The sequence below is a fragment of the Mytilus californianus genome, unplaced genomic scaffold, assembly GCF_021869535.1.
Source record: "Mytilus californianus isolate M0D057914Y unplaced genomic scaffold, xbMytCali1.0.p SCAF_4, whole genome shotgun sequence".
Taxonomy (NCBI): Eukaryota; Metazoa; Mollusca; class Bivalvia; order Mytilida; family Mytilidae; genus Mytilus; species Mytilus californianus.
Window position 1 is genome coordinate 110,311,355 of NW_026262690.1, and position 25,017 is coordinate 110,336,371.

The window sequence follows — 25,017 nt, forward strand, 5'->3', positions numbered from 1 at the left end:
GTTGAGGCAAACTCAAGTTAGAGAACGGAAACCAATTTTGGGACGTACGGACGTATGTAAGTATGTAGACGGACAAGGGTAAAACTTAATGCCCCCTACGCTACGGCGGGGGCATAAAAATAACAACTTTCAACACTTTGGTTTGACTGGACCAGGGATCAAACCTCAAGGAGAGCTTGCTTCCATAAGACAACTGTCAGATTATTAAATGCGAAAAAAGTGGAATTCAAATCTGAAAGGCTTGTTATTATGCTTTGTTTTTTTTTTTGACTTTGCTTTAACATTGATGACTTGACTGTGGTTCTTCTAAATCTAAAATTTGGTAAAATTTCTGACCAGGAGACCAGTTTGACTTGATTAAACAAATTGCAATTGAGTCAGATTTGTGAATAACTTTCAATTAGTGGAGAGAAATACAAATAGTAATTTTTTAAGCCCTCAGATCTAGGTTTTGCAAACAAAATTTTGCATTTTATAAGTATTTGATGTTTTAAATGATTTGTGAAGTGAAAGTTTTGATGGAAAGAAAACTAAGAATCCTTTTAATTTTATTAGTTTTTTTTTAATTATCTATCATCAATCTCAATGGGGATTTTGATATTATCTTTTCATCGATCTAACACTATACTTGGAAACTGAGTTTGTCTGCCTATATATAAGTAAGTTCTCATTTCACAAAGCACTTATATATATATATATACAAAGATTTCATCATTCAAGAATCATTTTCTATGTGAGACCTGGAAAGATCCTGAAAGTTTATGTACTTAGAAAAAAATGAGTAAATGCCTGCAGTTTAATTAGAAGGTAGGTAAAGTAAACATGTTATGAGTTATTTAGACAACAAATGAATTAAATGGCTCAAAGAAATACTAATAATTTTGGGCAGCTTTGATGTGGGCAAATGATAAAATTGGACCTTACTTGGTTTGTTTTTATAATGCTGATATCCCTTAAATTGAAAATGTCATGCCATTAGGCTCCAACCATTCATCTTTAATAAAAAAAAAAAAAAAGATCGATTTTTTTTTCCAATAAAATACAGGAAACAGAAATTTATTTTTGAAACCTTATAAATAAATGTTGTATTTATTTTTTTCCAAAATTTCAATGGAAACAAACCATTTTTTTCACTGCCCTTCTGAAACTCTTTTAAGAAAATCAGAATAAAAAAATTTCATCCCAAAAAACAACCATGCCCTTAAAAATAACTATGAATAGTCGGTTCTTAAGGGAATCAGTTTAAAGGAAAAAATCAAGAAAAAGTATGAAGCTACATGTACCAATGGGGCAATAAAAACTGTAAGTCACAGTTATAGTTTATATCAGATCGAGGTATACATTTTTCTGTATTGTATATGACAAGCAAGATTCCAGCTATCTTCAAATAAATTTGTATTGCATAACTGCGTAGATAGATGAATATTGAGCAGAAATAACCAGAACTGTATTTAATAACCACACCTATCAAAGTTGTATCTCTGCTGCTCACTATAGCAGTGGCTAAAGGTATATATTTACACATTTCTTCGATAAAGTCTCACAAATTATGTGATTTCTACAGGTTTTTACAAATCATGTGAATTCTATAGGTTTTTACAAATCATGTGATTTCTACAGGTTTTTACAAATCATGTGATTTCTACAGGTTTTTACAAAACATGTGATTTCTACAGGTTTTTACAAATCATATGATTTCTATAGGTTTTTACAAATCATGTGATTTCTATAGGTTTTTACAAGTTATGTGATTTCTACAGGTATTTACAAATTTAAATGAGCAGACACATAGACAACAAAAATATTTCAGCAGAAATTTGAAGTATATTGCTATACTTATAAAAATAAGATCTGGTATAATTGCCAATGAGACAACTCTCCACCAGAGACCAAATGACATAGAAGTTTACAACTATAGGTCACCATACGACCTTCAACAATGAGCTAAACCCATACTGCATAGTCAGCTATAAAATGCCCCAAAATGACAAATGTAAAACAATTCAAAGGAGAAAACTAACTACTACAAAATACTTTTGTCAGGGTTTGACATTAACATTTTTGGGTTTGACATAAACGTTAAACACAAACTTTTGTCTGATAGCCCATGACAAGTGAAAGTCATTCTTGAGCATGTAAAAGCTGCACTTTACCTGAAAAATGGGCAAGTAAAAATAAAAGTTTAAAAACTGGAACAATACCAAATCAAGCCTCAATTATTTCACTTTTTATCCATAAATCATCATATTAATTTCTCCCGACAATATTGACAATTTTTTTTTTGTAGACCACATATTTTCTTTTTCTTATTTTTTTGACAGGTGGAGGGGCAGATGGAAAGGGGGTGTAATCTTTGGGCTTTATTTACAATGCCAATATATAAACATTAATGGAACATTATTATAAACAGAATTTATGAATTTAAAAAAACGAGAAAAAATTTATCTCAGCAAATATAAAATGTTTTTCTACATTCAGTTTTCTAATACAAAGAAACAAATCACTATTACACAAAAATATTACATAGTATACTGTCTTGCATTTATTTATGTGAATATGTAATTCTGGACATTAACAAAGTAAACAATATGAAATGAAATGGTGAATAGTTTTCTCATTGGCATCACCTTATTTTCAAATATAATTTTTTCATATTTATAATGAACAATTCAATATATTTATGATGTGTTACTGAAACTGTGTTATCTTTCAGTTTCAGTAAAGAGAAACTTTTCCTAGTTCGTACTTCTGTTCGAGGAAATTCCATCACGTCATTTGTACTTAATGACAAAGAATGAAAAATCCCTGTAAGTAGAACCTCCCTCACTTCTACAAAATTATAAATGTTATAAAATATTTCCTCATTTCAAATAATTCTAAATATATATTATTCTATGAAAAAAAAACACATATACCAAAATTAATCAAATGATTCTACAACCAGATTTAATAAGTTCATTAAATAATTAATTCATTTATAAAGTCATTTCCCTTAATATATATATATATATATATGTACAACGAGTAGATGTGTTATCAATAAAAAAAGCTTTGCCAGCCCCAACATATATAAAAAATAAGGATGTTGTGGTATCATTACCAATGAGACAACTATCCACCAGAGACCAAATGCAGAGATGTATAAACTTTGGCACATCTCATTTCCATGGAGATTATTTGGCCCTGCCCCCTCAGTCATGGTCTATTGACTTTGAAACTTTTGCATTGATTACATGTTAAAAGTTTGTGATCAGTTAGTTTAGGGGGAACTGCTTATGATAAGTCAATGATTTTTGGTATGCAGTTGTATCAGCTTTGGTACATTTCATTTCCATGGAGATAATTTGGCCCAGCCCCCCAGTCATGGTCTATTGACTTAGAAACTTTTGCATAGTTTACATGTATAAGTCTGTGATCAGGTCAGTTTAAGGGGAACCATGTATGAAAATTAGTCAGTGGTATCTAGTATGCAGTTGTATTATCATTGGCATATCTTATATCTCAGATATCATTTGGCCCTGTTCCATTAGTCATGGTTCATTGACTTTTGAGTATTTTGCATAAATTACATGTTATAGTATTGCTATTTTTAATTTCAATATTTGCATTTTACTATAAAAATTATAAGCAGGCGAGACACATATCTGTGTTAACAGTTTACTTTTCAACAGACACTTCTATTGTTTATTTCACAGGAAAATCAAGAGAAAATCATCAATAAAAAAATACTATTTAGACAATAACAAAGTACCATCCACCAGAAACCATCACAAAGATAAAAGACTAGACAATATTACAGTATCATCCAGAAACCATTCCAAGGATAGAGAGAATATCTAGACAATAATACAGATTCATCAACCAGAAACAATTACAAGAGAGAAAGATCATCAAGACAATACAGTACCATAAACCAGAAAACATTATAAGGATGAAGAAGATCTACATATCTATACAGTAACATCAACCAGAACCCATAACTAGGAGAGAAAGAATACAGTACCATCCAGAAATCATAACGAGAATAAAAGACTATCTAGACAATAATATAGTACCATCCTGAAACCATAACAAGAATAAAAGACTATCTAGAAAATAATATAGTACCATCCTGAAACCATAACAAGAATAAAAGACTATCTAGAAAATAATATAGTACCATCCTGAAACCATAACAAGAATAAAAGACTATCTAGACAATAATATAGTACCATCCTGAAACCATAACAAGAATAAAAGAATATCTAGACAATAATATAGTACCATCCAGAAATCTTAACGAGAATAAAAGACTATCTAGACAATAATATAGTCCCATCCAGAAACCTTCCCAAGGATAAAAGAATATCTAGACAATAATATAGTACCATCCAGAAACCTTCCCAAGGATAAAAGAATATCTAGACAATAATATAGTACCATCCAGAAACCTTCCCAAGGATAAAAGAATATCTAGACAATAATATAGTACCATCCAGAAACCTTACCAGGGATAAAAGAATATCTAGACAATAATATAGTACCATCCAGAAACCTTACCAGGGATAAAAGAATATCTAGACAATAATATAGTACCATCCAGAAATCATAACGAGAATAAAAGACTATCTAGACAATAATATAGTACCATCCAGAAAACATAACAACGATAAAAGGCTATCTAGATAATAATACAGTACCTGATCTAGAAACCAGAGCAAGGATAAAAGACTATCTATATAGTAATACAGTGCTATCTACCAGAAACCAAATTCAGGAAAAAATAGAAAATATTTAGAATCTCTCCAAAATTAAAAAACTATGTGTCACAGTAAAACAGAATCCTTGCATTTTTATAAATATCTATGTCAGAAGATTGGATCGGTGGAAGTAGTAAGAGCTAGACGACTGTTATATATATATAGAGACTTGAAATCTGGCAGATTATGGCCTCCTTTTACTCAAATAACCAGTGGAAGTAAGGGAGAAGGACTACATCTAAAAGGTAGTGATCTTGATGTGATGTATGTTAATTATGCCTTTGTAGTATATGAATCTGAAAAAGATGCTGTTCAGGATTGTTCTTGGATTCCCCCAATTGTGTTAGTCATGGATAATGAGGACACACAGCCATGTTTTACACATCTACAAGTGTATACTGATTATGAAAATATACCATATTTTATTAAACAAATGCTACAACAACACAGAGGAGAGAACCTACTTTCAAGTCAGCTTTTCATGTTAAACAATTTAGGACTATCAAAAGGTCTTACTGATCCACGGATAAACAAAATTCATGGTCCATGCTTATCAGACAGTAATGATAATATTGATAATGCATACTGTTTAAAATGTGATCAGTGGGTATCTTTAGCACAACCATGGATCTCTAGATCACGTTTAATATGGCCTACCCCTGAGCTTATTTCTAAAATTACTTCATGCGGTGTTTTATTTGTACCAATCGGCTACAAGGGATCTATAAATGAGAATCTTCAGTGGCGAATATCATTTTCTGTAGCAGAAAAAGTACTGATATTTTCCTTTAATCATACCCAGTTACTATGCTATGCTTTGCTAAAAATTTCATTGAAAGAAATAGTAAATAGAAATGAAGATTTAAAAGGTTTATTGTGCTCATACTTTTTGAAGACTCTAATGTTTTGGATTTTAGAGGAAACCGAAACATCAGTCTGGAGACCATACAATATTATACCCTGTTTTATGGCCTGTTTACAAAAGTTATTATACTGTATAGAATATTCCACATTGTTACATTATTTCATTCCTGATAACAACTTGTTCTATCTAAGATTTAACAGTAAACAAAGAAACACATTAATCAACACCCTTAAGAATTCATATCAAATAGGAATTCATATTTTTTTATCATCTGAGACTTTGCAGGATTACAGGTTTCCATGTGAAATTACAAAATCAGTTTGTGACAATACCACATTGATGAAAACAATATTAGAGTATGATTTTATTCCATTTGAGGCAGTTTTTATAAACATCCCAAGTATGCACAAAACTTTGCTGTATCATTGTAAAACAGAATTATCTAAATGTTTATTAGCACTGTCAATTGCAAATACTTATCAAAGAATACCTCTTGCACTACCACATAAAAATAACCCAAACAATAAACAACAATACAAAAACTACAAACATGATCTCAGTCAGTTGTTAGTTGGTTTACAATCAGATGCAGTGTCAGGGTGGCTGAAATTGGCCTCTTTCTTCTATGTACATAAGAATTATTCAACATCAATAGACATAATAAATTACACTTTGTCCAAATGTACAGATGATTCAGCAGTTCCAAATATAACATTGAAACAGAGACAGAAAATGAAGCTTATATCACTGTTGAAGACATTACCAAATCCATGTGTCACATTTGAAAAACAATCATCAGTCATCCCTATGGAACTAAAGTTTGATGTCAGGAAATATCCTATTTTCTTAAAATCCACACAATGTGCACATTTCCTTCGTTTTCTGTGTTGTTACCATCTCCAGGACTTGAAATCATGTTGGTATAGTAAAAATCAGCTATTTAAAACAACTCATGAATACGCTTTAAAAGGAGAACTAGATGTTATTGGACTGGTTTCACTTGGAGTAGTTCTTCAGATGTTAGGTTACAGGTATAGAGCAAGAATTCTTTTTTATTTCGCTACACAGCTAGATGAGACTTACCGAACAAGTGCTGCATACAGACTGCAACAACTCAGCTGATGCCTGACTCAAGAAGAAAACACAGTAATTGTTAACACTAGTTGCCACATAGAATTGAGTAGAGCCACAATTTCAATTTGGATTTTTTAAAGGAAATAATTAAAGATCACATTGACATTGTCATACAAGCTTTTTTATATTATGCTTTATAATAAAATTCATTGGACAAATAACTTCACTAGAATAAAAGTTATCATATGGAAACTCTGAAATGACACAAAAGCCATTGCTGTTCACAAGAGACTCCTAGTACATGTAGTTAAAACCTCTAACCTGGTATTCCTAATAATGAAGCCATGAATTGTTCAAGTCAAATTAATCTTCAACTGATAAAATACTTATCAGGACAAGCTAGTTTACAGTAATTTTCTATGTGGTATTTGAATTTACCCATTTAATACTGCTGAGAAATAAACTTGCAGTGAAGTGAGAGTTTTTTATTTATTCATTTTTTTTTTGCTCCGTGTTGAAGGCCTCACTGTGACTTTGAGATGAAGAACACCAATAAAAGTGCTGTTCTTTGCTTTTTGTGTGTTTTTTGTTGTGCATGTACTGATTTTGAGTCACTGATTGATACCCCATATCCTTTGTTTTTCTATTGTAGCATACATGTATATGTTTTTGCATCCACTGCAGAACACCTAAATGCAGCAGATATTCCATTGGATACATATTCCATTGGATAAATAGTGATAATAAATGTATGGATTATTTAGTGAATTTACCATTAATAGACATTTGGTTAGATCTCCTTAGTTTCAAGTATATATTTTAATGCAACTGCATTGTTTCAATTTATTGATTTAAGTTTGCTTAAATTTGTAATTAAAAACAAAAAATGTAACAAAATAGTTTACAATTTTTAACTTTTAATTGATAGGATGATTTGTTTTCCTTTTTAATTTTGTTTCTTTATATATATGCAAATTTGCTAGATATTTAGTTGGTAGTTTCCGACAAGTGGAAACATTAAATTGTGTAACTATTAAAGACAATTTAGGACATAAAATGAGACAGCTACAATTGTTACTGTAATATGCCTGTAATAACATTTTTCACAATTTTTTGTTGTTTTACATCAAATTTTGTTATAATTGAAATAAGCATATACATTGTTATATACTTTTATAGAGTCAATAAATCATTGCACTTCACCATGTTCACAGCATTTTCACTTTGCCTATAAATATTGCAATATCTTAATCACTGAATGAGTAAGTTTTAGTGTGTGTGTGTTTAAGTAAAGCTTTAAGCATAAAATATTTATAGCAGAAAGGTTAACACAATTGATCACTAATTGTTTGTTTCCAAAATCATGTTATTGGATCCAAAAATTATGTGTCCTATGGATTTCGACTTGCCAAAGAATTAAAGGTATGCCTGGCAGTTAATGGTTGTTTTTTTTTGTCACAAGGTTGATGGCGTGAAAATAGGTCTGAGAAAGGAATGTCAAAATTTGCCTATGCATCACCAAAAAATCCTTAGTAAAAATAAATTCAACAGCAGTATCTCTTGCGACAAAATGAGACTACTATCCACTAGAGACCAAATGACTTAGACGTTCACTACTATAGGTCACCGTACGGCCTTCAACCATGAGCAAAACCTATACTGCATAGTCAGCTATAAAAGGCCTGAAATGACAAATGTAAAACAATTCAAAGAAGAAAACTTAAATGGCCCCATATATGTAAAAAAAAACAATGAACGAAAAACAAATATGATATACAGCAACAAACAACAACCACTGAATTACAGGCGCCTGACTTGGGAAAGGCACATACAAAATGTGGCGGGGTTAAACTAGTTTGTTGTCGCTAAATCCACCCCCCCCCCCTAACCTGGGACAGTGGTGTAAGAGTATATATATACAACATGAAACAAGCTATGAAAATCAGTTGAAAAGGGCTTAACTCATCAGATCCATACAAAGCAGAAAAACATCTAACAAAAACACAGACCGGACATGGCAGGATATTTATACACCCCAACAACAAAAAAGACACTAAGTACAGATCTAAGAGTACTCACAATTACTGACAGCTAGTTCAAAGCCAATAACAACTAATGAAAAAATCATGCATCAAAGACTAAAATATCAATCAGTACACATCCAACATCCAATGGATTTAGTGAAAAGGTGTCATTAACAGTCAGAGAATAAATGGGGAATGTGTCCATGTGACACAGATGATGCTCCCGCTTGAATATAATGTTATAAAGGGATATAACTCAAGAACAGTAAAAGTACTTGATCTGAGTTTTGTGGTAATAAGCATTGTGTATTGGAAACGAAAAATTCAGCAATTTTTCCATTGGTAAAGGGGCATAACTCTAGAACTGTAAAAGTGACACCACCAATATTCAAACTTGATCTGTGATTTGTGGTAATAAGCATTGTGTATAAGATTTATAACATTTGGTTCAGGCAAACTTAAGTAAGAGAATGGAAACAAAAATTCAGCAATTTTTCCATTTGTAAAGGGCATAACTCTAGAAAGGTAAAAGTGACGCCAACCAAATTCAAATCTGATCTGTGTTTTGTGGTAATAAGCATTGTGTATAAGTTTCATAACATTTGGTTGAGGCAGATGAAAGTTACAGAACGGAAACCAATTTTGGGACATACAGACGGATGTACAAACGGACAAGGATAAAACTTAATGCCCCCTCCATTACGGTGGGGGCATAAGTAACGGAGGGGGCATAAAAACATAACCTTGTGCAATGCCAAGATACAGGTATCGACAGATTGTAGATGGATCAATATCCCTAATGCGTCTCAAAGTGAGGTACACAACTATAAATAGAAATAAACAAGAGTGCACACGCTGAAATGTCTCGCCTTCTTTACTGACCATCGATTTTATGTTGATAGTCCTAAATATAAAGCTTTACTAAAAGTATCACATAAACTTAACATGATCCAAGAAAATGAGGTCAAGGTCAGATAAACCAAACCGGAAATACATTTTCACCTTACAATCATTCAATACACCAAATATAGTTGACCTATTGCCTATAGTTTCTAAGAAACAGACTTAAACAGGAAAACTAAACATTGACCAATGAACCATGAAAATAAGGTCAAGGTCAGATGAACTATGCCAGACAGACATGTACACCTTACAATCAATCTTTGCATTAAATATAGTTGACCTATTGCTTATAGTATCTAAAAAACAAACTTAACCATGAAAACTTAACATTGACCAATGAACCATGAAAATGAGGTCAACGTCAGATGATACCTGCCAGACAGACATATACACCTTACAATCATTCCATACAACAAATATAGTTGTCCTTTTGGTTATACTGTTATAGTTTAAGAAAAACCGACCAAAACACAAAAACTAAACACTGAGCAATTCAATGAACCGTGAAAATGAGGTCAAGGTCAAATAAAACCTGCCAGTCTGACATGTACATTGAATGTAAAATATTTCCATACACCAAATATAGTTGACCTATTGCATATAGTATTAGAAAAAAAAGACCAAAACACAAAACTTAACTTTAACCACTGAACCATGAAAATGAGGTCAAGGTCAGATGACACCTGCCAGTTGGACATGTACACCTTACAATCATTCCATACACCAAATATAGAAGACCTATTGCTTATAGTATCTGATATTTGAACTTGATCACGAAAACTTAACCTTGTTCCCTGATCCATGAAATGAGGTCGAGGTCAGATGAAAACTGTCTGACAGGCATGAGGACCTTGCAAGGTATGCACATCTTAAATATAGTTATCCTATTTATTACTCATAATAAGAGAGAATTTAACATTACAAAAAAATCTTCCCTTTTTTTTCAAGTAGTCACTGAACCATGAAAATGAGGTCAAAGACAATGGACATATGACAGACAGAAACTTCATAACATAAGGCATCTATATACAAAGTATGAAGCATCCAGGTCTTCCACCTTGGAAAATATAAACCTTTTAAGAAGTTAGCTAACGCCCCCGCCGGATCACTATCCCTATGTTGAGCTTTCTGCGACAAAAGTCGCAGGCTCGACAAAAACCTGTATGCAATGCTATTGGACATAATGTTATTTTCAGTAAATGACTGAGCTTAACCATTTGTGCTTTTTTGAAGAGCAGACAACTGTACAATAAAGATGTAAAAACTTTGGAGTTATTAAATGATTGTAAAGAACTGAATTTCAAGAGAATGTAACTGTGTGAAAATAGGGACTTTTCACTTGCTGAAGAGGCATCACATGGGCCTTTAGTTCACCAATTTGAGAAAAGTCTAATTTCACTTCGTAACCCAAAAATTTAACCACATCTGTGAAATGTCTCAGCTTAGAAACAAGCCATCATACATATCCAAGTTTAAGATATGGGCAGAGGAATTGAGGAAAAGGCTACCAATACCGCCTACCTGAAATAAATTGCACATCTTTACGCAGATAAGGTCAACTACTGTGAGATCTCATACAAATAAGCTTAAGATTTCCAGTCACTAGTGAGGCCTCTACAACCAAAACCATGAGAGGATAACCAATCTGAGAGATTGTGAGATCTCATACAAACAAGCTTAAGATTTCCAGTCACTAGTGAGGCCTCTATAACCAAAACCATGAGAGGATAACCAATCTGAGAGATTGTGAGATCTCATACAAACAAGCTTAAGATTTCCAGTCACTAGTGAGGCCTCTACAACCAAAACCATGAGAGGATAACCAATCTGAGAGATTGTGAGATCTCATACAAACAAGCTTAAGATTTCCAGTCACTAGTGAGGCCTCTACAACCAAAACCATGAGAGGATAACCAATCTGAGAGATTGTGAGATCTCATACAAACAAGCTTAAGATTTCCAGTCACTAGTGAGGCCTCTATAACCAAAACCATGATGGGATATCCTATCTGAGGGACTGTGAGGTCTCATACAAACTAAACATAAGATTTCCAGTCACTAGTGAGGCCTCAACAACCGAAACCATGAGAGGATATCCTATCTGAGGGACTGCGAGATCTCATACAAACAAGCTTAAGATTTTCAGTCACTAGTGAGGCTTCTACAACCAAAAACGTGAGAGGATATCCTATCTGAGGGACTGTGAGATCTCACACAAACAAGCTTAAGATTTCCAGTCACTAGTGAGGCCTCTGCAACCAAAACCATGAGAGGATATCCTATGTGAGATCTCATACATACAAGCTTAAGATTTTTAGTCTCTAGTGAGGCAGTCAAACAAAAACAAGACAGGAAATCATATCTGAGGGACTATGAGTTCTCATAAAACAAACTTAAGATTTCCAGTCACTAGTAAGGTCCATCCATCACCAAAAACATGAGATGAAATCCTATCAAAGGGGTTGTGAGATCTCATACCAAGAGCTTAACATTTCCAGTCACTTGTTACCCATGTCAAACCAAAAACATGACAAGGATATGTATTCTACTTGAGTGTCTGTCAGAGATAGGTCTGATTACTTTCAATGTAATTGATTAAAGTACAATTACTTTGTCAGTTGTACAATTAAATTAAATTAATGATTACACCATTTCTCAAAGTAACTTATCAAATTAATGATTACACCATTTCTCAAAGTAACTATTAAATTAATGATAACATTGGCAAGTAATCATGATTACATCTGATTACAATGAATTTCAAAATAACCAAGTTGAATGATGTTATTGGATAAAGGTTAAATAAATGGAGAATGTGTCTATAGGCCACAGATGCCCCCGCTTGTAAATATGCATGAGTCAACTTCCACATACAAATGCAGTATACACGTAATTAATACCCTTTAGTGATTATAAGCATTGTGTATAAGTTTCATAATATTTGGTTGAGGCAAACTAAAGTTAGAGAACGGAAACGACAGATTTAACAATTTTTCAATTTATAATAATAAAGGGGCATAACTCAAGAAAGGTAAAAGTGACACCACTGAATTTCAAACTTGATCTGTGTTTTGTGGTAATAAGCATTGTGTAAAAGTTTCATAACATTTGGTTGAGGCAAACTTAAGTTAGAGAACAGAAACGAAAAATTCAGCAATTTTTATGTTTATAATGGGCAGAACTCATGAACGGTAAAAGTGACGTCACCCAATTTCGAACTTGATCTGTGTTTTGTCGTAATTAGCATTGTGTGTAAGTTTTATAACATTTGGTTGAGGCAAATTAAAGTTAGAGAACGGAAACAAAAAATTCAGCAATTTTTATGTTGATAAAGGGGCATTACTCATGAACGGTAAAAGTGACGCCTCCCAATTTCGAACTTGATCTGTGTTTTGTGGTAATAAGCATTGTGTAAAAGTTTCATAACATTTGGTTGAGGCAAACTTAAGTTAGAGAACGGAAACGAAAATTTAGCAATTTTTATGTTAATAAAGGGGCATTACTCATGAACGGTAAAACGGACGCCTCCAAATTTCGAACTTGATCTGTGTTTTGTGGTAATAAGCATTGTGTATAAGTTTTATAACATTTGGTTGAAGCAAACTTAAGTTAGAGAATAGAAACCAATTTTGGGACGTACGTACGGGATGGACAGGACAAGGGTAACACTTAATGCCCCTTCCGCTACGGCAGGGGCATTAAAATCATTAAAATAACATTTTGTTGGTATCAAATTACATGTATATCCATATTGCACAATATCTTGACATGTTTAAAGTAAACAAAACTATTTTAATAAGTTATATATTTATCAAATATGAATAATAAAAATGTTCATTTAAGACATGATATATTGACCATAAACACAATTTAAGAATTTTTTTCATTTTAATAAGCATGTAATAAAAAAGTAATAAGAATTACAAGGTATTCTGAAAAGTAATTGATTAAATTAAATTACATGTGATTAGATTTTTGGCTGATTAATGATTACAATGATTACTTGAAAAATTGTAATCGATTACAGCTGATTAATGATTACAATTACAAGTACCCCAAGCCTGGTGATTGTGATATCTCATACAAACAAGCTTAATATTTTTAGTCTCATAACAGGAAATCTGAGGGTGTATTAGATTTTCAGGTCTTGCACACTAGCTGAAAGGTATATGATTCTTTTAATCATTCATTAAATGTTTTTACAGATTTGAATTTTTTTTTAAATGAATTCTATAGTTAACCATGGAGGATGAGTAAAAACTCATAAAATATACCAGGCTTATAATTCATTACCCTAGATGTGTGTTTCGTATATACATAAGACTCATTATCATCGGCCCTCGATTAATAACAAAAGTTGGAAGGCCAAATCAAACATAAAGTCGAAGAGCATTGCAAGCCATGTATTTCGAAAATTTGTGCCAAAACAGTTAAGTACATCAATGCCTGGAAAAAACCTTTAAGTTCAAAAATTTAAGACAGGAATACATGTGCTTATAACTATGAGCAGGCTGTGAAATATCATAGTTTTTTGGTTGTTGTTTGATTGCTGTCTCATTAATATATACATGTACCTTTTATTAAAATTATTATAATTGTTTTGAAGAGCAGCTTTTTATGTATATAAAAAAACCTGACTTTTGATAAAAATTTCTTTACTTTACTTTGCTTTACCCAACATCTTTATTTATGGAAAATTACAACAAGAGGCTCATGAGAGCCTGATATCGCTCACCTGCAATTTCAGTTTCAGGCATTTGACTTATTTGTAGATCTTACTTTGCTGAACAATTTTGTCATTTACACTTTCTCTCTTTCTATAATAATATTAAAGATAATGCATAACCCAAAACTGTAGAATTTCCTAAAAATTAACTATTTCTGGACAGTAACCCAACAATAAGTTGTCTTATTGGTCTGAAGATTACTTGACAGGTAGATCTAAACCTGTTGAACACTTTCACCTATGTCAGTTTTGCTCTTACTGCTTTAGTTTTTGAGATGAAAGCCAAAAACTTCATTTGACCCCTTTGTTCTATTTTTAGAAACTGCCGCCATGTTTTTGAATGGATCAAACCCAGAATACAATCTATAAACTAGATACCCTAAGGAACATTCAATTAAAGTTTTAAGAATTTGGCCAAGTAGTTTCAGAGAAGAAGATTTTTGAAAAAGTAATTAGACTTTCACAAAAAATGTTAAAAAAAAAAACGTTTTTTAAGGGCAATAACTCCTTAAGGGGTCAATTGACTATTTTGATCATGTTGACTTATTTGTAGATCTTACTTAGCTGAACATTTATTGCCATTTATACTTTCTCTCTATCTATTATAATATTAAAGAAAATAACCAAAAACAGTAAAATTTAATAAAAATAAACTATCTCCAACAGTAACCCAACAATGGGTTGTTGAACATGTCTGAAAATTTCATAACAGATAGATCAAGACTCATTTATCGCTTTAACTCCCGTTCACTTTTGCTCTAACTGCTGTATTTTTTTAGATTGATTGATTGTTGGTTGCTTAACGTCCAGTGGCAAATATTTCATGCATATTCAGGACGATATTTTTTGAGATATAAGCCAAAAACTGCTTTTGTCCCCTATGCCCTATTTTTAGCCATGGTGGCCATGTTTGTTGATGGATCAAAACTTCGGATACAATTTACAAACTAGATACCCTAAGGAACATTTAGTTAAAGTTTAGAAGTATTTGACTCAGTAGTTTCAGAGAAGAAGATTTTTGAAAAAGTAATAGACTTACACGAAAAAATGTAAAAAATAAATGTTTCAAGAGTAATAACTCCTTAAGGAGTCAATTGACTATTTTGATCATTTGACTTATTTGTAGATCCTACTTAGCTGAACATTTTTGCTATTTACACTTTCTCTCTATCCATTATAATATTAAAGATAATAACCAAAAACAGTAAAATTTCATAAAAATAAACTATTTCGGACAGTAACCCTACAATGGGTGGTCCAATTGGTCTGAAAATATCATAGCAGATAGATTTTGACTTATTCATCACTTTAACACTTGTTTCTTTTGCTCTAACTGCTCTAGTTTTTGAGATAAAAGCCAAAAACTGCATTTGACACCTATGTTATATTTTTAGCCATGGCAGCCATGTTTGTTAATGGATCAAAACTTCAGATACGATTTATAAACCAGTTACCCTAAGGAACATTCAGTTAAAGTTTAGAAGTATAAGGCCCAGTAGTTTCAGAGGAGAAGATTTTTAAATGTTAGCTAACATAATGAACAAATTGTGTAAAATTGTCTTTAAAGGGCAATAATTCCTTAAGGGGTCAATTGACAATTTTGGTCATATTAACTTTTTTGTAGATCTTACTTTGTTGAACATTTCTGCTGTTTACAGTTTATCTTTATCTTCAATAATATTCAAAATAACCAAAAACTGCAAAATTTCTTTAAAATTACCAATTTAGTCATGTTAGTAGCAGCAACCCAACAATGGGTTGTTCGGTTTGTCTGAAAATTTCAGGGCTGATTGATCTTGACCTAATGAACATGTTAACCCCTTACAGATTTGCTCTAAATGCTTTAGTTTTTGAGATATAAGGCAAAAACTGCATTTGATCCCTATGTTCTATTTTTAGCCAACGGTGGCCATGTTTGTTGATGGATCAAAACTTTGGATACAATTTTTTAAACAAGATACCGTAAGTAACATTCAGTTAAAGTTTGAAGGTATTTGGCCCAGTAGTTTCAGAGAAGATTCTTGAAATAGTTTATGACTACAACGACGATGACAACGACGGACGCCAAGTGATGGCATAAGCTCACATGTGGCCCTTCGAGCCCCGGTGAGCTAAAAAAGGCCATATTTGATCAACATCATCTGGAGTCATAGATTCTGTCTTTTTTCATTGACAATTTTTAATCTGGTCATTATCAATTTTGCCAGTATTTTGGTAAAACAAATTCCATTAACTAAAGACTCTAAAGAGCATGTGTTGCTCATCTAGGTCTATATACATCTTCAACAATGGACACTCTCCAACATTGTAGACTAGAATATAATTCATGACAAAAAACCTCTTTTTTTATTGATCTTGTATTGCTGATCATTTATTCTGTTTACAGTTTCTTTCTATCTTTTTTAGTGTTTGCCCAAAACACAAAAAGGATAAAAAAAAATCATCATTTAAGGGCAATAACTCCTATAAAGAATCTACTAACGATTTCTACAAAATTTGACTTATTCCTAAATCTTGTCTTGCTGATCATTTTAGCTATTTAAAGTGTCTTTTTGTCTTTTATAGTTTTTCAAGATAATAGGCAGAAATGGAGAAAAAAAATGGTACAAATCGTCATTAAAGAGCAACTACTCCAGCAAGGAGTCAACTGACAATTTCAGCCAACTGAGCCAAGAGGACTTCTTTGAAGATCTTGTCTTGCTGATCATTTTTGCTATTTAAAGTGTCTATCTATCTATTATAGTTTTCACGATGATAGGAAAAAACACAAAAAAATAATATAAACCAGCAAACAAGACCAATACTAGGTCTAGACCTGCGTAGCTGTATGCAATTGATTGACGTAACATGAATACCGGAGCATAACTGATCATTACCAGACCAAATTTTAAAATCATTCACTTCAATTGGAGCCAAGAAAAATTTGACGACAAATTTTCCTTGTACAGTATGTGTTGTAAAATTTCAAACTATCAGCAAACAGGAAGTGGTTACAAGGCAGATGATAAAACTGCTAACTCGCTACAACTCAAAATTATCAAGCTACAGACCAAATATTAAATTATTCTCTTTCATAGAAGTCGAGAAAACTTTGACAAAAATGTTCCTTGTATGATGAGTTTTATAAAGTTTCAAACTATCTGCAAACAGGAAGTGACTACAAGGCAGATGTAAAAACTGCTAACTCGCTACAACTCAACATTACCAAGCTACAGACCAAATATTAAATTATTCTCTTTCATAGAAGTCGAGAAAACTTTAACAAAAATGTTCCTTGTATGATGAGTTTTATAAAGTTTCAAACTATCTGCAAACAGGAAGTGGCTACAAGCAGATGTAAAAACTGCTAACTCGCTACAACTCAAAATTATCAAGCTACGGACCAAATATTAAATCATTCCCTTTCATAGAAACTGAGAAAACTTTGACAAAAATGTTCCTTGCATGGTGAGTGTTGTAAAGTTTCAAACTATCAGCATACAGGAAGTGGCTACACGGCAGGTGTAAAATTTGCTTACTCCTTACACCTCAACATTATAAAGCTGAAGACCAAATATTAAAATCATTCCCGAATATTGGGTGTTGTAAAATTTCAAACTATCAGCAAACAGGAAGTGGCTACCAGCAGGTGTAAAAATTGCTTACTTGCTACAACTAAACATTATAAAGCAGCAGACCAAAAATTAAATCATTCAATTTCATAGAAGCCAAGAAAACTTTCACTAAAGTTTTCTCTCAGACCGAAGGAAGGATGGACAGAGTAGAGAGGTTATTAGACCTGCTTCTGACTTCGGCGACAAAGGTAAAAATTTGTAAGGGATTCCGCGGAACCCTGTGTCTCACCTGCAATTGCTGCTGTCAGTGTAAGAGTAATGTTGACTTAAAAAGTGAGTCCATTTATCAGTAAAATACTTTTCTTTATGTGCTATTTCTTGGTCTTGAAGATTAGCTTCTGTCCAAGTTTCATAACAATCGATGAAGGTTTACAAATTTATCATGGGAACAAAATTAAATCCCGGAATGTCTGTAAATGTTAACTGTAAAAAAACTAAGTCTTTGATAAAAAAAATACTAAAAAATGAAAAATATATTTTTAAAGTTTGCTTCAGACCATTAAATAGCTTCTGCCAAAGTTTCATAGAAGGTTTGACAAAGTAATTGATGTGTAACAAACTTGTACCCCAGACTATATCTAATTGTTAACTGTAAAGTAAAACTAAGTTTATTTGTCAGTAAAATACGAAAAAAATGAAATAAATATTTTCAAAATTTTTCTCTGGATACTGTCTTTATGTCATAAACAAGCTTCAGTCGAAATTTCATTAAACTCCATGTAGGTTTTACAAAGTTTTTGATGTCTAAAAAACCTTTAACCACAGACTGAACCTAAATGTCTCGCTTTTGCCAAATAAGAAATAATAAATCCAATAAGGAGTGGACTGACGATTTCAGCCATTAGACTTATTTGTAGATCTTGTCTTGCTAATCATTTATACTGTTTAAAGTTTCTATTATAGTTATAAAGATATTATGCAAAAACTGTGAAAAAAAATGGTAAATTTGTCATTTCAAGGCAATCACTCCTATAAGAAGTTGCAGTTTTGATGTAAATAGGCAGGTAAATCTAAACATTTTGAACATTTTTGCCCCTGTCGGATTTTCTCTATTTACAGCAGCCTTCAAGATAATAGACACAACTCACATTTTATCCCTATGTTCTATTTTTAACCATGTCAGCCATGTTGGTTGGCAGGCAGGGTCATCGGACACTTTTATAAAACTAGATGCTCCAATGATGATTGTGACCAAGTTTGGTAAATTTGGCTCAATAGTTTCAGATGAGAAGATTCTTGTAATAGTTAACGGACAACGGATCCCAAATGATGTGAAATGCTTACTTGGCCATGGTGAACTAAAATTTATAGTTTTTTTTTTTAAAGTAGTCACTGAACCATGAAAATGAGGTCAAGGACATTGGTCATATGACAGACAAAAACTTCTTAACATAAAGCATCTATATACAAGGTATGAAACATCCAGGTCTCCTACCTTCTGAAATATAAAGCTTTATACAAATAGTTTATGCTGCCGCTGCCAGATTGTAATCCCTATGTTTCCCATACTGTGACTTATTCCCAGCAGAGACAAAAACATCAGTTATATGGCAGATTCCAAATAAGAAAGTTGAAAAATTCCCCAAATTATGTTTAACAAAATCAACACCAATGAAGTTCTGTTTTGGAATACATGTTATACTTATACAAGTAAAAACTTTTTGACAAAAAATAAATCTATTCACATTATATTTTTTAAATAAAGGACACCATAAAAATATGTTGCTATCATAAGAAAAATAACCGACTTTGATGGAAAATTCTTATGTTAGCAACACAAACAATCCTGATATCTTCAGTATTTTCAAGATTTGGATGCATATCTTGCTTAAATATGAAAGGCAAATTGGAATAAAATATTTCTTAACATCTGCACCAATAAAAAAGGAATTGTAATAACTTTAAAAAAGGATTATCTTGGAATTGCTAACATAAGATTTGACAGACATGAACAATGCTGCTAACATAAGATTTGACAGAAATGAAGTTGTAGCTAACATAAGAATTGACAGACTTTATTGTTGCTAACATAATATTTGACGGACTTTTTTGTTGCTAACATAAGATTTGACGGACATTATTGTTGCTAACATAAGATTTGACAGACTAAATAGTATTGCTAACATAAGATATTGACGGACTTGTTGTTAAAATAAGATTGTGCTAACATAAATAAATTTGACAGACAATATATATTTGAGATTTTTAACTAACATTGGAGATCTTATCCTAGATGAAAGTCATATTAAGAACTCCTGCAAAATAACGCAGCCTGACATTTAACAAGATGTCAACCCAGGACAGATAACTCTAATTTGTAGCACATCCAAATGTTGCTAACATAAGATGACAAGTTTGACAGAACTTATGTTAGCAACAGATTTGATCAAACTATTGATTAAATAAAGTAAATTGAAAGATCCAAAATGTGTTTGGTTAATGTACATTATGAAATACAATTTTAACAGGCTTATATAAGTACCTACAATGATGTGGCAAGATTTTATGAACATGTTGCTATCATAACATTTATTGACAGACGAGCATCTAATAAGCAAGGTATTTGAAATTGAAAAAAATATATATCACAGATGTTTTTAACAAAAGAAAAGCAAAAGATTTGGAAACAGGGATGTTTGAATAATTAGACTACACTAATAAAAACCATTATACCAGTGTCAACTTAAAGCATTGTAACACATAAACCTTGTGTCAAAAAATGGGAAGTAATTTCCGTCAAACATTTCACATTTTTCAACTTGTTTTTATCATTTCTACTTTTAATGGAAACAATCATATCCAATAATTGGTTTTCTTGCTTTATTTAACATTACTATTCAATAAAACATTCACATATTATCATTCAAATAACAGTTAGTATTATTTTTATTAATTTGTTCTTTTTGACGGAAATTTTCTTTTCTTTATGGAATCTGCCATTGTTATTTCTTGTAAAATGTTTTCAGTCTTATATGTACTGTTTGTATTTTTAGTTTTTTTCTTTGTGCTATTAACTTGTCTGCCCTTCTTGACCTATGACAATTTACCCCATCCTGAAAGGATGTAATCCTATATTTTTTTAAAATAAAATCAAAATCTTCTGACCATAATTCATAATACTTCTGGGTTTTTTTTGCCAATCAAGTTTCAAAAGGGTTTGGGAAATATCTTTTTCTTTTTTTTTTGTCATGTCATAACTGGAAAAAATACATACATTTGTTTACCTGAATATTTCAATCAGTTTTAATGTAAAAGTGAAACCCTGAAATAATTTTAGAAATGTTTAGCAGCATGTATCCTCCCCATGTGTATTGACTATATATACCTGTCTGGGACATTACTTAAATAAATAACGTTTTTTAAATTACCTATACAACATGTACAAGTTATGTTGACAATGAGGCTCTTTTGAATATGACTATTTTAAGTTACTTTTGTAAAAATCATTTACAGAGGTGTCCATTCATGCAGATTTTACTAGCTTAAATAAATTTTCTCGTATATATGGTTATTATCCCCATTAAGTCTACAAACTACTTCCCGTGAAACACTAGTCGCATTCCAGACACACTTTCATTTAATATTGACACTGATTGGTCTTTTGGGAATTCAAAATATCTTTTGCCTTCAAAATCTTGAAGATAGACTGCTATAAAAAGATGTTACATGAGATTTAGTTGAGACTTGAAGTTATTTATCATTTGTAACCCAAAATAATTAAATATTTTCCGTATCAAACATTTGTAACCCAAAATAATTAAATATGTTCCGTATCAAATTGTAATTATCAATTATTCTAAATATGTTTAAAATAACTTACAGAAGTAATATTTTTGTCCTTTTCAAAAGTAACGTTTAATCTGTATACTTCTCTCAATTTTAATTAATTAATTTTATATAATAAAATAATGTAAAAATTTATAAAAACTTCATGTAGTCCATGTTTCTATTGAAATTTGAAATAACTCTATTGAGTAGTTTTTTCTTCAAAATTACCTACATAGATAACTTTTTAATTACTTGTTTAAGTAACGCCCATCACTGTATGCCATGTCTAATTTATCCAATGCTTACCTTTCTTCCATACCTCTCCTTCTAATTCTACACTGGACCATGTGTTTATATAGTAACCTCTGGATGAGGTCAAGGGTGTAGCTGTTTTCTCTATCTCATCACAATCATCACACCAGGGTATAATAACAATATCTATAAACACATGAACAACATTCAATTAATGTGATATCAGTTATGTCTATCAACAAATTAACAATCATCACACCAGGGTATATCAATGATATCTACAAACAGGTATACTTGGTCAGGTTGTTATCTCTTTGACACATTCCCCGTTTCCATTCTCAATTTTATACTGTCATCACACCAGGGTATATTACTGATATATATTAACACATAAACAACATTCATATTATGGGATATCAGTGATATCAACAACAAACAATCATCCTACCAGGGTATATTATTGATAATTATTACCGATACCATCATGTCATATTTCTGATATTATCAAAGCTGAGTAGATACTCCTCAAGTGGTCAATACTCCTCAATCTGATGGATTAAAATTCCACTTTTACTTTTTGTGCATCTGTTTTTGTTAGATATATGTTTTATAATTTTATTATTTTTTCACCATGTCAAGGAATGTTTTTGTGCGAAATATTTACCATGTGAGAGTTAGATATTTTTGTGTGATATGGTTTATCATGTGGCAGTGTGATGATTTTGTGTGATATGTTTTACCATGTCAAACTGAATGTTGTTTTTGTGCGATATGTTTTACTTATAAGAAAGTGTTAAGTTAATCTGCAATATGTTTTACCAAGTGAGAGTGTTATGTTTTACCATATGAAAGTGTAATGTTTTGTGTGATATATTTTATCATGTGAAATTGTAATGTTTTGTGTGATATATTTTATCATGTGAAAGTGTAACTTTTTGTGTGATATATCTTATAATGTGAGAGTGTAATTTTTAAGGGTTATGTTTTACCATGTCAAAATACTGTTTTTATGGTATATGTATTACCATGTCAAAATGCTGTTTTTGTGGTATATGTATTACCATGTCAAAATACTGTTTTTATGGTATATGTATTACCATGTCAAAATACTGTTTTTATGGTATATGTATTACCATGTCAAAATACTGTTTTTGTGGTATATGTATTACCATGTCAAAATGCTGTTTTTGTGGTATATGTATTACCATGTCAAAATACTGTTTTTATGGTATATGTATTACCATGTCAAAATACTGTTTTTATGGTATATGTATTACCATGTCAAAATGCTGTTTTTGTGGTATATGTATTACCATGTCAAAATACTGTTTTTATGGTATATGTATTACCATGTCAAAATACTGTTTTTATGGTATATGTATTACCATGTCAAAATGCTGTTTTTGTGGTATATGTATTACCATGTCAAAATACTGTTTTTATGGTATATGTATTACCATGTCAAAATACTGTTTTTGTGGTATATGTATTACCATGTCAAAATACTGTTTTTGTGGTATATGTATTACCATGTCAAAATGCTGTTTTTGTGGTATATGTATTACCATGTCAAAATACTGTTTTTATGGTATATGTATTACCATGTCAAAATACTGTTTATGTGGTATATGTATTACCATGTCAAAATGCTGTTTTTGTGGTATATGTATTACCATGTCAAAATACTGTTTTTATGGTATATGTATTACCATGTCAAAATACTGTTTTTATAGTATATGTATTACCATGTCAAAATGCTGTTTTTGTGGTATATGTATTACCATGTCAAAATACTGTTTTTATGGTATATGTATTACCATGTCAAAATACTGTTTTTATAGTATATGTATTACCATGTCAAAATACTGTTTTTGTGGTATATGTATTACCATGTCAAAATACTGTTTTTATGGTATATGTATTACCATGTCAAAATACTGTTTTTATGGTATATGTTTTACCATGTCAAAATACTGTTTTTGTGGTATATGTTTTACCATGTCAAAATACTGTTTTTGTGGTAAATGTATTACCATGTCAAAATGTTATGCTTTTGTGTGATATGTTTAACCATGTGAGAGCATCATGTTTTTGTATGATATGTTTTACCATGTCAAGTGTTATGTTTTTGTGTTATGTTTTATCATGTGAGAGTGTCACATAGTGTCATATAGTTTACCATGTCAAATTTTTATGTTTCTGTGTGACATGTTTTCAAATGAGTGTGTGCTTTTAAGTGTTATGTTTTACCATGTCAGAATGTACTGTTTTTGTAATATATATGTTTTACCTGATAGTGCTATGTGTCTTTCAAATTCCACTGTCAATTGATGTACCACAAGGAAACTTCTCTGCTGTAAATCTGTTTCATCATACTTCACACTGCATTCTGTAAACTTTACACAACTACCTTCTGTAACCTATAAATAGAAGAATACCTCCCACTGCATTATGTAAACTTTATAAAACTACCATCTGTAACCTATAAGTAGAAACATACTTCACACTGCATTATGTAAACTTTTCACAACTACCTTCTGCAAGCTATAAATAGAATCATAGATCACACTGCATTCTGTAAATTTTCTACTACATTAAGAGATAACATATCAATGCAACCTCTTCTATAACTTTAACACAGTGTAAGCTTTATAGTACCGTACTTAATTTTTACACAGCTTATCACTGTAATAACATAAATGATACCAATTTTTATGCACCAGATGATGCTCGAGGCCAAAATATTTGAATATCCAAAATCTAATACAAATGTTAAGGAGCGGATCAACCAAAAAGGACCTAAACTTCTGTAAGATACAAATAGAAATAAATTTAACTTTGCACTCAATAAATTGTGTACACACAATCCTGTCATGGCTGTAAATGCTAAAAATAAAAACAAACTTCACATTAGTTTGTAACTTAAAAACAGCTATAACAATTTTCTTTTTGCAAAACTCCTTTCAAATATAAAATGCATTTAATTACAACTGATCATGTCACCTAAAATAAGTTTCATCTGCTTTTGAGTATCATGTTATTAAAATCTATT

The 25,017-nt window shown here is 31.4% G+C and overlaps 2 protein-coding genes and 1 long non-coding RNA gene across 3 annotated transcripts in view; 2 read left to right on the plus strand and 1 right to left on the minus strand.

Moving 5' to 3' along the window:
- Positions 1–25,017, minus strand: part of LOC127737183 (uncharacterized) — a 52,703-nt gene that overhangs the window by 21,014 nt on the left and 6,672 nt on the right. The window contains exons 3-4 of the mRNA XM_052247715.1: positions 24,256–24,385; positions 22,020–22,151 (exon numbers count right to left, since the gene is read on the minus strand). Coding sequence (XP_052103675.1) covers positions 22,020–22,151; positions 24,256–24,385 — 262 coding nt within the window. The remainder of the gene's footprint in view (positions 1–22,019; positions 22,152–24,255; positions 24,386–25,017) is intronic.
- On the plus strand, positions 705–4,272 carry LOC127739122 (uncharacterized). Its single transcript, XR_008000301.1, has 3 exons — positions 705–807; positions 2,714–2,807; positions 3,696–4,272. It is a non-coding gene; the product is annotated as an uncharacterized LOC127739122 (long non-coding RNA).
- LOC127739119 (uncharacterized) lies at positions 4,286–7,880 on the plus strand. Its single transcript, XM_052250703.1, has one exon. It carries the CDS (start codon positions 4,801–4,803, stop codon positions 6,724–6,726), a length of 1,926 nt encoding a protein of 641 aa, XP_052106663.1. The 5' UTR covers positions 4,286–4,800; the 3' UTR covers positions 6,727–7,880.

Excerpts from the sequence above, each read along its gene's own strand:
- LOC127739119 (XM_052250703.1), top strand. The coding sequence starts at position 4,801 with ATGTGTCACAGTAAAACAGAATCCTTGCATTTTTATAAATATCTATGT.